At 38.7% G+C, this 12,354-nt stretch overlaps 1 protein-coding gene across 3 annotated transcripts in view; it reads right to left on the bottom strand.

Moving 5' to 3' along the window:
- Positions 1-12,354, bottom strand: part of slc8a2b (solute carrier family 8 member 2b) — a 158,430-nt gene that overhangs the window by 21,341 nt on the left and 124,735 nt on the right. For all 3 annotated transcript variants that reach the window (XM_067451306.1, XM_067451304.1, XM_067451305.1), the window contains exons 4-6: positions 7,148-7,375; positions 3,289-3,633; positions 1,003-1,458 (exon numbers count right to left, since the gene is read on the bottom strand). In XM_067451306.1, the coding sequence (XP_067307407.1) occupies positions 1,003-1,458; positions 3,289-3,633; positions 7,148-7,375 (1,029 nt within the window). The remainder of the gene's footprint in view (positions 1-1,002; positions 1,459-3,288; positions 3,634-7,147; positions 7,376-12,354) is intronic.

Raw genomic sequence — 12,354 nt, 5'->3', positions numbered from 1 at the left:
GACCAGGGGTCCCCAATCTCGGTCCTGGACGGCCACTGTCCTGCTGAGTTAAGCTCCAACACCAATCAAACACACCTGAAACAGCTAATCATCTCGGTCCTGTAGGGCCACTGTCCTGCACAGTTTAGCTTCAACCTCAATCAAACACACCTGAAACAGCTAATCAATACCTTGGGGTTGTAGCTAAACTGTGCAGGACAGTGCCCCCCCAGGACCGAGATTGGGGACCCTTGATCTAGACCAGGGCTATTCAAATCGTACCCTGGAGGGCCAATGCAGTGCAGAGTTTAGCTCCAACCTTAATCAAGCACACCTGAACATGCTAATCAATGTCTCCAGGATCATTAGAAAATCACAGGTGGGTGTGTTTGATCAGGGTTGGAGCTAAACTCTGCAGTGCATTGGCCCTCCAGGGTAAGATTTGAATAGCCCTGATCTAGACCATTGATTCCCAACCACGTTTCACAGTTTAGCTCCAACCCCAAGGGCAAAGGCCCCTCAACAGTGCACATTTTGCATGTCTCCTTTGTCTGAAACACCTGATTCAGGTCATCCTAGGTATGGGATGACGACCAGAATCAGGTGTGTTTGATTGAGGAGACATGAAAAATGCGCCCTGTTGGAGGGCCTCCAGGAACGTGTTTGGGAACCACTAATCTAGGCAATCTGGGACCGGCTAATGACCATAAATGATCAGGCAGAAACCATGTAAAGGCATCTACCGTGTTCTGCTGGACCAAACTTTATTTTGTTGACATGTTCCTAGGAAACTTACAAAGAAAGAAATGTATAGTACTACAAAGTTCATGCAAATACTTTTCATGATCAATCATTGGTGACACTTTTGTATACTTGAGACCATCCCAACTCATTAACTAGCCAGACAAGCTTGGACCATCTAATGACCATAAATTAGACAATATATAAACCTTGCAAAACCATCTACTGATTTCAGCTGGATTTCCCAGCAATGTTTTCTTTTCTCCTTTCACTCCTCCTCACCTTAATGTGTTTCATGGTTTCTCCAGGTTTGAACACCAGTGTCCCTTCACAGTACTTATAATCTGATCCAGCGTTGGCTGTGCCGTCTTCCGTACAGTAGTCGACATAGAAGGTGCTCTCCCCCAAGCCTCCTCGACACACCACAGGTATCATGATGGTGCCGCAGTTCTCCATGCACTGGATATGCGCACTCTCGAAGGAAATGCGGCTGCAGACAGCAAGGTCACCCTCATCCAAAGCCTCTGTCCCGCCCACCACCACAGTGCGGCGAGAGTGATCCGCCGCGTGTTTCTTCAGCACATTACCGGCCCCGATCATCATGCGTGTGGCCTGGACACGATAAAAAGCGCGACTTTTCTGCTGATGAAGGAGGGCGTAGTAGTTGGCCAAGTCTACCAGCTGATCCAGCTCCTTATCTGGGTATTTCTGCTTCAGGTCCTTCAGGATACGGATCACCTGCCAAGCAACATTCAAAGGTCAAGAAAATATGGGCTGTCTGTTGCAAGTCCAATGTCAGTTCTGTCATCATTTGCTCACACTCATGTTTTTCCAAACCTGAAAATAGCTGTAGCTTTCAGAACTCAAAGCTTGCACATGACCAGTCTGTCAGGTTTGATGTCAATGACACTAAACAAACAGAACTGCTCTCACAGATTGGGGTGCATGCACAAATGCCAATTAGTTTATCAGTTAGTCACTGGTTATTTTTTTAGACTTACAGCTGAACTTACATTTCAGCCTGTTCCTCAAGTTAAGCTATGACTTTACTCCACAAGACATGGAAAATAGCACCTTAGCTGTACTTTTTTTTACAGTTAATTTAGACTTTTCTAGAGTTTGACTGACTCTTTTGGAAAACAATAATTTGGAAATTATGTTGCAGCCCTTAAACTAATCATTTCGTTCCAAATCTGTAAGACTTTCGTTCATCTTCAGAACACAAATTAAGATCTTTTTGATTAAACTCTGAAAGCTTGCTGTCCCTCCACTGACAGCTATACACAACTACCACTTTGAAACTTCAAAAACTTCATAAAGAGATCCTAACTAATCCATATGAATTAAAGTGTGTTAGACCACATTTTCGGAAGAGTGCATTCGTTATATGATGATCAGAATTAATTTAGGCGTTTATTCACATAAAAACTGATCAGCGAACATAAACAGAAGCTCAAGCGAATCTCAAGCGAAGCTCAAGCGAAGCTCAAACGTGCTGCGCAACATGATAATGAACCTCATCGGTTCTCACACATCAAGCGAACATGCTAAGCCCCTTTCACACTGCACGTCGGACCCGCAATATTCCCATTGCCGGGTCGCCTTCTGTGTGAAAGCAACCACGTCCCGGAATTGATTACCGAATTGAACCCGGGTCGGGGACCTATTAACATTGTGGGGTTCGATCCGGGACGAGCGCTGTGTGAACAAAATGCAAAACTAATGCCACAACGTGTTTCGTAGTTATCGTGCGACTCCTAGAGCTTGTTTTTTCAATAATACAACCCTGCAGTGCCAGAAGAGCTCGTCGGTGTTTTAAACGCAGAGAGTGTTTGTATACAAAAGAAACTAAAATTAAACAAGCAGAAATGTGCGCAAACTGGACACAAGTCGAGACCACGGAGCTCCTTACTATCCTTACTATATGTGTGTGAAAGCGCACATATTACGGTATTTCGCTGGCAGTGTGAATGGACCAAATCTAGCGGCCCGGGAACAAATGCCGGGTCGCATTATCCGTGTATTTGCCGGAATGGCAGTGTGAAAGGGGCTCTAGTTTGCCACAACTGATGTATGAGTTATGAATGTGGATGTAAATAAAAGCCTAACTTTAGTCTGTTAAAGTGATCAAAAATTACATTTTCTCTTCAGAAAATTTTGGACTCAATTCATATGGATTAGTTAGGCTCTCTTAATGAACTTTTTGAAGTGTCAAAGTGGTAGTTGCATAAACTGTCAATGGAGGAACAGAAAGCTCTCAGGTTTCATCAAAAGAATCATAATCTGTGTTGTGAAGATGAACGGGGGTGGGGAATTAATGACTGAATTTTCATTTTTGGGTGAACTAGCCCTTTAAGAGAACATGGTGATGGAAAGAAAAAAAATGATATATTTCAATGCTTTGGCGTTTACTCTCAGAACTTTTCTGTTCCTTTGAGAATCTTTTTAGTTCGGTGTCTTGGATTGTCAGGAGGAAAAACATGTCAACCAAGGTGAACTTTTAAAGTTCTGTGTGTGACTATCAATGCATAAATGTTTGTTTAAATGAGTGCATGTGTCTTTTCTCACTTCTTTACGGCTCTCATCCAGGTCCTTGACACTGTCCATGTAAACGGTTGTGCTGTTGGAGTTGGGTAGATTTGCCATCGTGCCTGCTATGTTGCCGGTTCCATCCTGGTAATGTTCGTGTGTGCCAATCCCTATGGCTCCGGCCCTCAGTGGAAACTTGCCATCCATCATCATCTCCATACCTTTGGGGGTCATTTCCCCCTCTGTCTCCACAACAACACCTGTTCTTTTGTCGGCCCGGTAACGTTTGGACATGTACTTGTAGAAAAGGAGGCGGCGGTCAGCGATCCACGCCAGAATCACACAAACGGGGAAATAGCAGAGAGTGACCAGAGCTTCCCATATCTACACACACACACACACACACACACACACACACACACACACACACACACACACACACACACACACACACACACACACACACACACACACACACACACGTCAATAGAGCAAACACACAAAGTAAACAGACCCTAGATTAGTGTTTTAGAGAGAAAAGACCACAGCAAGCAAAAGAAAAAGCAGAGAAAAACAAACAGTCTGATACGAACCAAGCAAAGAGGCACTTCTAGCTACATTAAACAGAGACAAACAGCTCTGTACCAGCTCACTTCACCATTACAAATGACTCAATATGGTCTTGTTGTCTGAAGGACCGGTAGATTTATAACCATTTTGTGTGACTTAGTAAAGTAAACATGTTTGTCATGCACATATTGCACTTGTATGAGTAAAGCGGTCACATTTCAAGTTAAAACAAAGAAAGATATTATATTTTGTATTAAGAAAAACAAAACGCTTTTTATGATCAATATAATTAATAATAATAATAAAAATAATGTTACATTTATATAGCGCTTTTCTAGGCACTCCAGAGCACTTTACATAGAAGGGGGGAATCTCCTCAACCACCACCAATATGATTTTTTCAATTTCTTATTTTCAACTGTAATATCTCCAGACTGTTACTTTTGAGTTTTTTCTCAGTATATATGGTAATTCTCATTATATTCTCATTACTGTATGTCATAAGTTTTCACATTTCAGTCATTTCTTAAACCTTTTACTAATTGTGTATCATTTGTTTTAAGTGTTACTTTGCATATAACAAAATTGATGTGTACATTTTAAAACAAATGTACACATCAACAAAAATGTTTATATATATATATATATATGTGTGTGTGTGTGTGTGTGTGTGTGTGTGTGTGTGTGTGTGTGTGTGTGTTTATGTGATTTATGCGGACACAAATTTGTATAACTACATGGGTATTGCACTGGTATTACAACATAAATGTGGTTTAATATGTCCTCATATTTTAAATAGCTTTAAAAACACACTAAACAATGTTTTATTAAAAATATAAAAATGCATAATGTTTTCTGTGATGGGTAGGCTTAGGGGCAGTGTAGGACGATAGAATATAAGGGTCGTACAGTATAAAAACCATTACACCTATGGAAGGTCCCCGTAAACCACATATACCAACATGTGTGTGTGTGTGTGTGTGTGTGTGTGTGTGTGTGTATGTATATGTATATGTATTTGATTATAGGGATGAAATATACGCTAGGTACCAGCCCTAATCAATATTTAGAATAAGCAAAATGATGACGCGCCCCGTATCAAACCAATACGGGACGCGATGCACAAGATTGCGTTTTAGCGGCGCTTTGCTGCCATAGCGACGGAGTCTCGAGAACATGCGCTGGAAACTCGCGCGGTTTTTTAAAAAATTGGTCGAGCTCGCGTCCACAGTTTGAACGCAAGAGGATTTCCAGATATAGGGCTGAATAGAAAAAAAAGGTATCATGAGTGGATCTGTCCAGTAACTTAAGATGAACCTAAGACAAACTGCACCCTTTGCAGAGAAGCATTTCAGTGTTTTAGACTGTTTGACTGAAAGCAGCAGTGATGACAGACACATCCGTGAACTAAAGGTAGGCCTATTGTTTTTTTAATGGATAATATAATATAATATTCCATTATCAGAGCTTGGCAGACTTATTTTTCTAGACATTAGAACGGTTAATTAATAGATTATAGCCTAATTAATGTTATCATAGCAGTTTGATATTTAAAAAATATTTAGATTAAAATGAGACAAATAATAATTACATAATATAGTCATAATAGTAAATTAATAAAGAGGATTAAACATTTTTGAATTTCAGAATTGTCAGTAAAGTGGTTACTGGTTCAGAATGACTGCTTAAAGAGACGTGTCATAATTATGTGTCATAATTTCCTCACCCTCAAGTTGTTCCAAACCTGTATGCATTTCTTTATGTAGAATACATATGAAGACACATTCCTACCATGGAAGTCAATGTTGCCCCCAAAGGTTTGGAACATCATGAGGGAGAGTAAATTATGACAGAAATTTCATTTTTGGGTGAACTAACCCTTTAAAGTGCACCAATACGGGCTTCTAAAGAGTTCTTCAGAAATAAATAAAATAATCAAAGGTAAAATAATTTAAAATGTGTTCTGTTGCAAGTTTACATACTTGATTCCATGTTTATTGTTGAGCTGCTGTCATTGTTTCATTGTCACTCTTATCACTTAGCATCAGATTTACATTTTTTTAATCCCTCATTTATATGCAGTTATTATACTCTATACTCTATATAATACCAGAAACTAAGCTTCTTTTTTTTCAGCACAGGCCTATCTAAAGGGTTAATGGTGCCACCTGGTTATCAACTGTAAAAAATACACATTTTACCTCTTCCCAACAGGGAAAACCACCAACAACCAAGAATTTGTGATTATATGGTGTCATGGCTTTCCAATCAAAAAATGTGGCTATAATGGAAGTCAATGGGGCAAAAACAGGCACGAACAGTAAATGAGGGAGACAAAATCTGATGCTGTACAAAAACTAACAATGCATCAAAGCTAAAGTTGTTACTAATCTTTGACATGCCCAAGACGTTTATATATATATATATATATATATATATATATATATATATATATATATATATATATAATATTTAAAATAAGTCATTTTGTGTGTATGTTTTTTTTTTCCAAATCCGTTTTGAAAATCATTTATAAACTTGAAAAATAAAGAGTATTATTATTATGGTACTGGATAATTTGAACTGAAGAGCCTCATAAATTAATAGACTTATTAATAAACTTTGCACGCTCAGACAGCAACAGGTCAGCGCATGCCCGTCAGTCAACAATTTCAAAAGAAGTTAACGTTAGAAGACGAAAACTACTGGTAAGTAAATAAGTCAAAAAATATTTTTTAGTAAAAGACGATGCGGAATTATGTGTCGTGACGTGCTACAGGCCGGTTTACTACACCAGTAGAATACAATTCTGAAATTATGGTTTCTAGTTTTGGTGTGCCACCCCAAGATTTTAAGTGGCCCCATCTGGCCACCCCTATGAAAAAATTCTGGAGGCGCCACTGTGTGCGGGACAGATTTGTTCTGCTCCCACCGCATCATTCATGTTTTGTCCCACACCTGGCAAACTGTAGATTTAGATTTGCCAGAATTCTGCACAGAACAAAAACTGAGTGGTGAGTGGATTTAACTTAAATGCATCTGATTGGTCATTGCGTTCAAGAAATCAACACATATGTCTGTGATTGGCAAACACTGCAAAAACTTTACAATTGGAAACTTTACCTGTGCTTGCACTAGTACTAGTACTTGCACTCCTTTTTATTTTGTTTTAGTTTTTATTTTATTTTAGATATTCCTGTTTTGTGGGAGTCCTGCTGGTCTCAACAATGTAGGTGATCTCAGGTTTTACTATCTTTATGGGGACATTTGGTCCACATAATGTAATATAAACCTACACACGCACGCACGCACGCACACACACACACACCTCCACAACTCCAGGTGAGATGACAGCCAGGATCAGGTAGAGCCAGATGTAAGCGAAGATACTCCAGAACGCGGTGATGAAGAAGACTCTCAGATGTTTGATCTTCCTCACCTCGCCGTCAGGAATCACCCACACACAGATCCCAATGATCACAAACATATTAAAGGCAGCGCTGCCCACTATGGTACCTGGACCCAGCTCACCGGACTTAAAACCATGACCACACACCTGTAACACACACATGACAAAAACACAGCCAATCAGAACACAGCTGAGGTTTAATGTATACATTAGCAATGTGGAGCAGAATTATGGACCAATGGGATTTTGTGGGTGGGGCCACTGACAACATTTTTGTGCGATGATCATTTGCTTCAGTTAGTTTAAAACGTAGATTAACAAAGGGTTTATTGCGTGTCAAATTCCAAAAGGATTAAAAAAAAAAAAATTTTGGGATCCATCTTTTCACACTTAGGATGATTGAGGGACACAAACACAACTATTAAAAAAGGTTCAAACAATCACTGATGCTCCAGAAGAATACACGATGCATTAAGAGCTGGGGGGTGAAAACTTTTGAACATGATAAATATGTCCAGTTTTTTTTATTTGTATTAGGCATGTGCCGATATCAATTTTTCATGCTGCGATTAATTGATGACGTTTTATCACGATATACGATATTATCACGATATTTAAATAAGTTGCAAAAAAAAAAGTGTTGCCATAGCATAACAGCTTTAAGAACTATTTTTGTAAGAACAAAAATAACTGAATGTTTAAATACAATAATGCACCAAAAATATATACAGCTCCGGAAAAAATTAAGAGACCCCTCATTGAGAAATCAATGTTAAGTGGTCTCTTGATTTTTTTCAGAGCTGTAAAAGTAAAATTTTCAAACAGATTTAAGTGCAAAAGAATTAGGCTATGAACAACAGGTACACTTTACAACAGGCTTACAAATTACAATAAGGGCTCATTAGTTAATGCATTAACTAAGATTGAGCAATAGCTACATTTGGTACAGAAAGTATAATGTTTTTGGTAATGTTAGTTAAGAAATACTGATCATTGTTAGTTTTATCTTAGGTCCATTAAAATTTATTTTGATTTTAATGTTACTAAAAAGTAACTAAGAAATTAACATAGAATGATTCATTCTTTATAAGTATTTTTCATTGTCAGTTTGGTAATAATGAATTAACACATGTTAACTAATGAAGTCGTATCTCAAAGTTATACTGAACAATAACAAATAATTAGAACAGTTCTAATTATTAGGGTTGTAGTCCAGATTAAAACATAAAAATGTTTAAATTTGAAAATAAATAGCCTATTAAGTCTTTAAGTATTAAGTATTTGGTGCTGTGATGAACAACATTGAGATTACAAAAACGAATGGCTGTTTTAAAAACTACATGCGTTTTTTTGTTTGTTTGCTGGTTTCCGGGGTAACCGGCTGCATTCTGCAGTTCATCAGCGCCCTCTGCTGTCACTGAGCGGCACTTCAGCAGCGCGTCACCTTCACCGGTTCAGTCATGCGCAAACGCACGTTGGGCTTGTTTATATCTGAGCGGGTCCCTTTGACGCAGAATACAGCAGTGTTGAGCATTTATACTGTTGATGGGCAAAGTATTCTTGAGTGCATTATAAAAAAATTATAAATTGTTGATAAATTATTATTTACGATATTTTAAAGTGCCCACGATAACAATATCGTGCATATTCATTATCGTGATAAATCGCATTATCGAAAATCGGCACATGTCTAATTTGTATTATTTATATATATATATATATATATATATATATATATATATATATATATATATATATATATATATATATATATATAATGCATCGTGTTTCCTTCTGGAGCATCAGTGAATATCTGAACCTTTTTTAATAGTTGTTTGAGAGTGGCCTTTTATTTTTGCCAGCCTAAGGCACACCTGTGCAATAATTATGCATTATCTTGATATGCCACACCTGTGAGGTGGATGGATTATCTTGGCAAAGCAGAAGTGCTCACTAACACAGATTTAGACAGATTTTTGAACAATATTTGAGATAAATGGGTCTTCTGTGTACATAGAAAAAGTCTTCGATCTCTGAGCTCATGAGTTCAGGGGCCTATAGCACAAAACTAGGATAAGGGATTAAGCCGGGATATCTTGGTGATCTTGTCATCTGTATGCAAAATTTAGTACACCGCTGTCGTGTAAACGTACCCTGAAGGCACATTCACACCAACAACGATAACAATAAAGAAAGATAACTAGCGGACAAATTGAGCCAGGATCACCAAGATATCCTGGCTTATTAAACGGCTCTGTGAAATACTTGATTCTGATTGGTCAATCGCACATTCCAGCGGTATGTTATTTCCAGATAGCACCTGCCCATCCGGGTACTGCGAGTTATCTTGACCGGTACTACTTCTATGCTTAACGCTGGCGCCATCTTGTGGCTTAAACAGCCATGGGTTACAATGGAAGACTTCAAGGCGGGGTTCCTTTATAAAGTTTTTAATATAGATATTTTTCTTACACAAACGCATCGATTCCAATCAGAAGGCTCTAATAACCCATCGGAGTCGTGTGGAGCACGTTATTTGACGGACAGCTGCATTTTTTATGGACTTCAAACACAACTACAACTACTGCTGGGATTAACGTTAGCCTGGACTTTTTAAATACAACTCTGATTGTATTTGTCTGAAAGAAGAGTGTCATATACACCTATGATAACTTGAGGGTGAGTAAATCATAGGCTTGGATTCATTTTTGGGTGAACTAACCCTTTCAGCATTCATTTTCAACATTTAGCAGCAATAGATAAAGGCTTAAAGCAGGTTGGAACTGTTTTTCTTCGCGGAAGCTTTGCGTAAGAGCTAATAAAATATTTAATCTCAAGACAATATTTTGTGTCTAATAATTATTTATTTGAGACTAGTAGCTGTGTAATAAGCGGGATAATGTACACCCAGCCGGTTGTTATTACAGAATAAACCCCTTCAGTGATGCAAGATCACTGATCACTCTGTCTGGGTTTATTATGCGATAACAACCGGCTGGGTGTACATTATCCCTTACTTATTACACGGCTCTGTGAAATACTTGATTCTGATTGGTCAATCGCGCATTCCAGCGGTACGTTATTTGCAGATAACACCCGCTCATACGGGTACTACGAGTTATCTTGACCGGTACTACTTCTATGCTTAACGCTGGCGCCATCGTGTGGCTTAAACAGTCGTGGGTTACAATGGAAGACATCAAGGCAGGTTTCCTTTATAACGTTTTTAATATAGATCTTTTTCTTACACAAACGCATTGATTCGAATCAGAAGGCTCTATTAACCCATCGGAGTCGTGTGGAGCACGTTATTTGACGGACAGCTGCATTTTTTATGGACTCACACAACTACAACAACTGCTGGGATTAACGTTAGCCTGGACTTTTTAAATATGACTCTGATTGTATTTGTCTGAAAGAAGAATGTCATATACACCTACGATAACTTGAGGGTGAGTAACATTTTTGGGTGAACTAACCCTTTCAGCATTAATTTTCAACATTTAGCAAGGCAAATCTTCAGCAATAGATAAAGGCTTAAAGCAGGTTGGAACTGTTTTCCTTCGCGGAAGCTTTGTGGAAGAGCTAATAAAATATTTAATCTCGAGACAATATTTTGTGTCTAATAGGCTAATTATTTATTTGAGACTAGTAGCTGTGTAATAAGCGGGATAATGTACACCCAGCCGGTTTTTATCGCAGAATAAACCCCTTCAGAGTGATGCAAGACCCCTCCGCTTCGCGTCGGGGTCCTGATCACTCTGTCGGGGTTTATTCTGCGATAACAACCGGCTGGGTGTACATTATCCCTTACTTAATCCCCTATCCTAGTTTTGTGCAATAGGCCCCTGCTCATGAAAAACGGGGGTTAAAAACAAAAGTGTATATATATATATATATATATATATATATATATATATATATATATATATATATATATATATATATATATATATATATATAGACCATAACATAGATCAATAAAGGAAACAAGAATCAGGTGCAAAGAATCAATCAAATAATGTATCAACATATAACAATGCAAACACAGGACATTAATGTGATGGCATAGACCCAGCATCTCAGCAAAATTGTGGATGCTGAAAGTCTGAATTCAACTGCAGTTGTAACACACTTTTCCAATTAGGAAAATGATAAATTCACACTTTCTTTGTTGAATGGAGCGCAGCATTCGACCTACGCAAACATATCAGTGTGTAAATGGTTCAATTAAATGACAGATCAGTCAGAACAAATAAACAACAGACGGAGTGTCACTTTCCTCTTAACATCAGATCAATGAGAAATGTGTGTTATTCAGACTCGGTAGCATTCAATTCACCCTCAAGATATGTCACATTCACTGAACATCTTTGAAAACTAAACAAATGTCCTTGGGGATGATAAAACAAGAAAAAAAAAGAATGAAATAAAAGCACAGAGGTGTTGGTTATCTATGTCTGTGCATGGCTCTACCGCTGATATCTCTCTATATCTACACAAGCAGGCGAACCTTTGGGATCAGTCTGTGACAAACAGATAATTCAACCCGCACCTCCTTTCCAGCTGAGCTTGCAATGAGATTTCACACATCTGACGCCTAAATCTGCCTGACTGCATCTCCTTAGCTGCAATTTTTCAAGATGAACGATGCATTGTGATTGCGTTGTTTAGATGCGTTAGCCGTACAACAATAATCCCGCTGTGTGCGTGAAACCCTCGAGTGAAACACTGAGGCCTGACGGATGTCCTAACACATTAGATCTGGGGATGCAGAGTGACAAACAACGTGACCAGACAAATGTGAGGCAATAAAGCTCAGTTAGCACTCACACCGACATGCTAAATGTTGGCCAACACAGCGGTGAGCGTCTCCCGCAGGCAGAGTCACACAGATCTGAGACACTGTTTCCATGCGGTGGACGACGAGGAGCGAACCAGGAGCGTCTCATTAATAAACATGATCCGGACCCTCATTAGCGAGAGCAGCGATCAGCATGCATCTCTCTACACACTAAAAAACGTTGGGTTATTTTTTGTACCCAACCGTTGGGTTACACATATTGGGTCAATATGTTGGGTTGTTTTGCAAAATGTTGGGTTATTTTAACATCGTTAAAGTAATA

The sequence above is a fragment of the Pseudorasbora parva genome, chromosome 8 (genome assembly GCF_024679245.1).
Source record: "Pseudorasbora parva isolate DD20220531a chromosome 8, ASM2467924v1, whole genome shotgun sequence".
NCBI lineage: Eukaryota > Metazoa > Chordata > Actinopteri > Cypriniformes > Gobionidae > Pseudorasbora > Pseudorasbora parva.
Note: the sequence above shows the minus strand (reverse complement) of the source record. Positions and strands in the feature narration are given on the sequence as shown.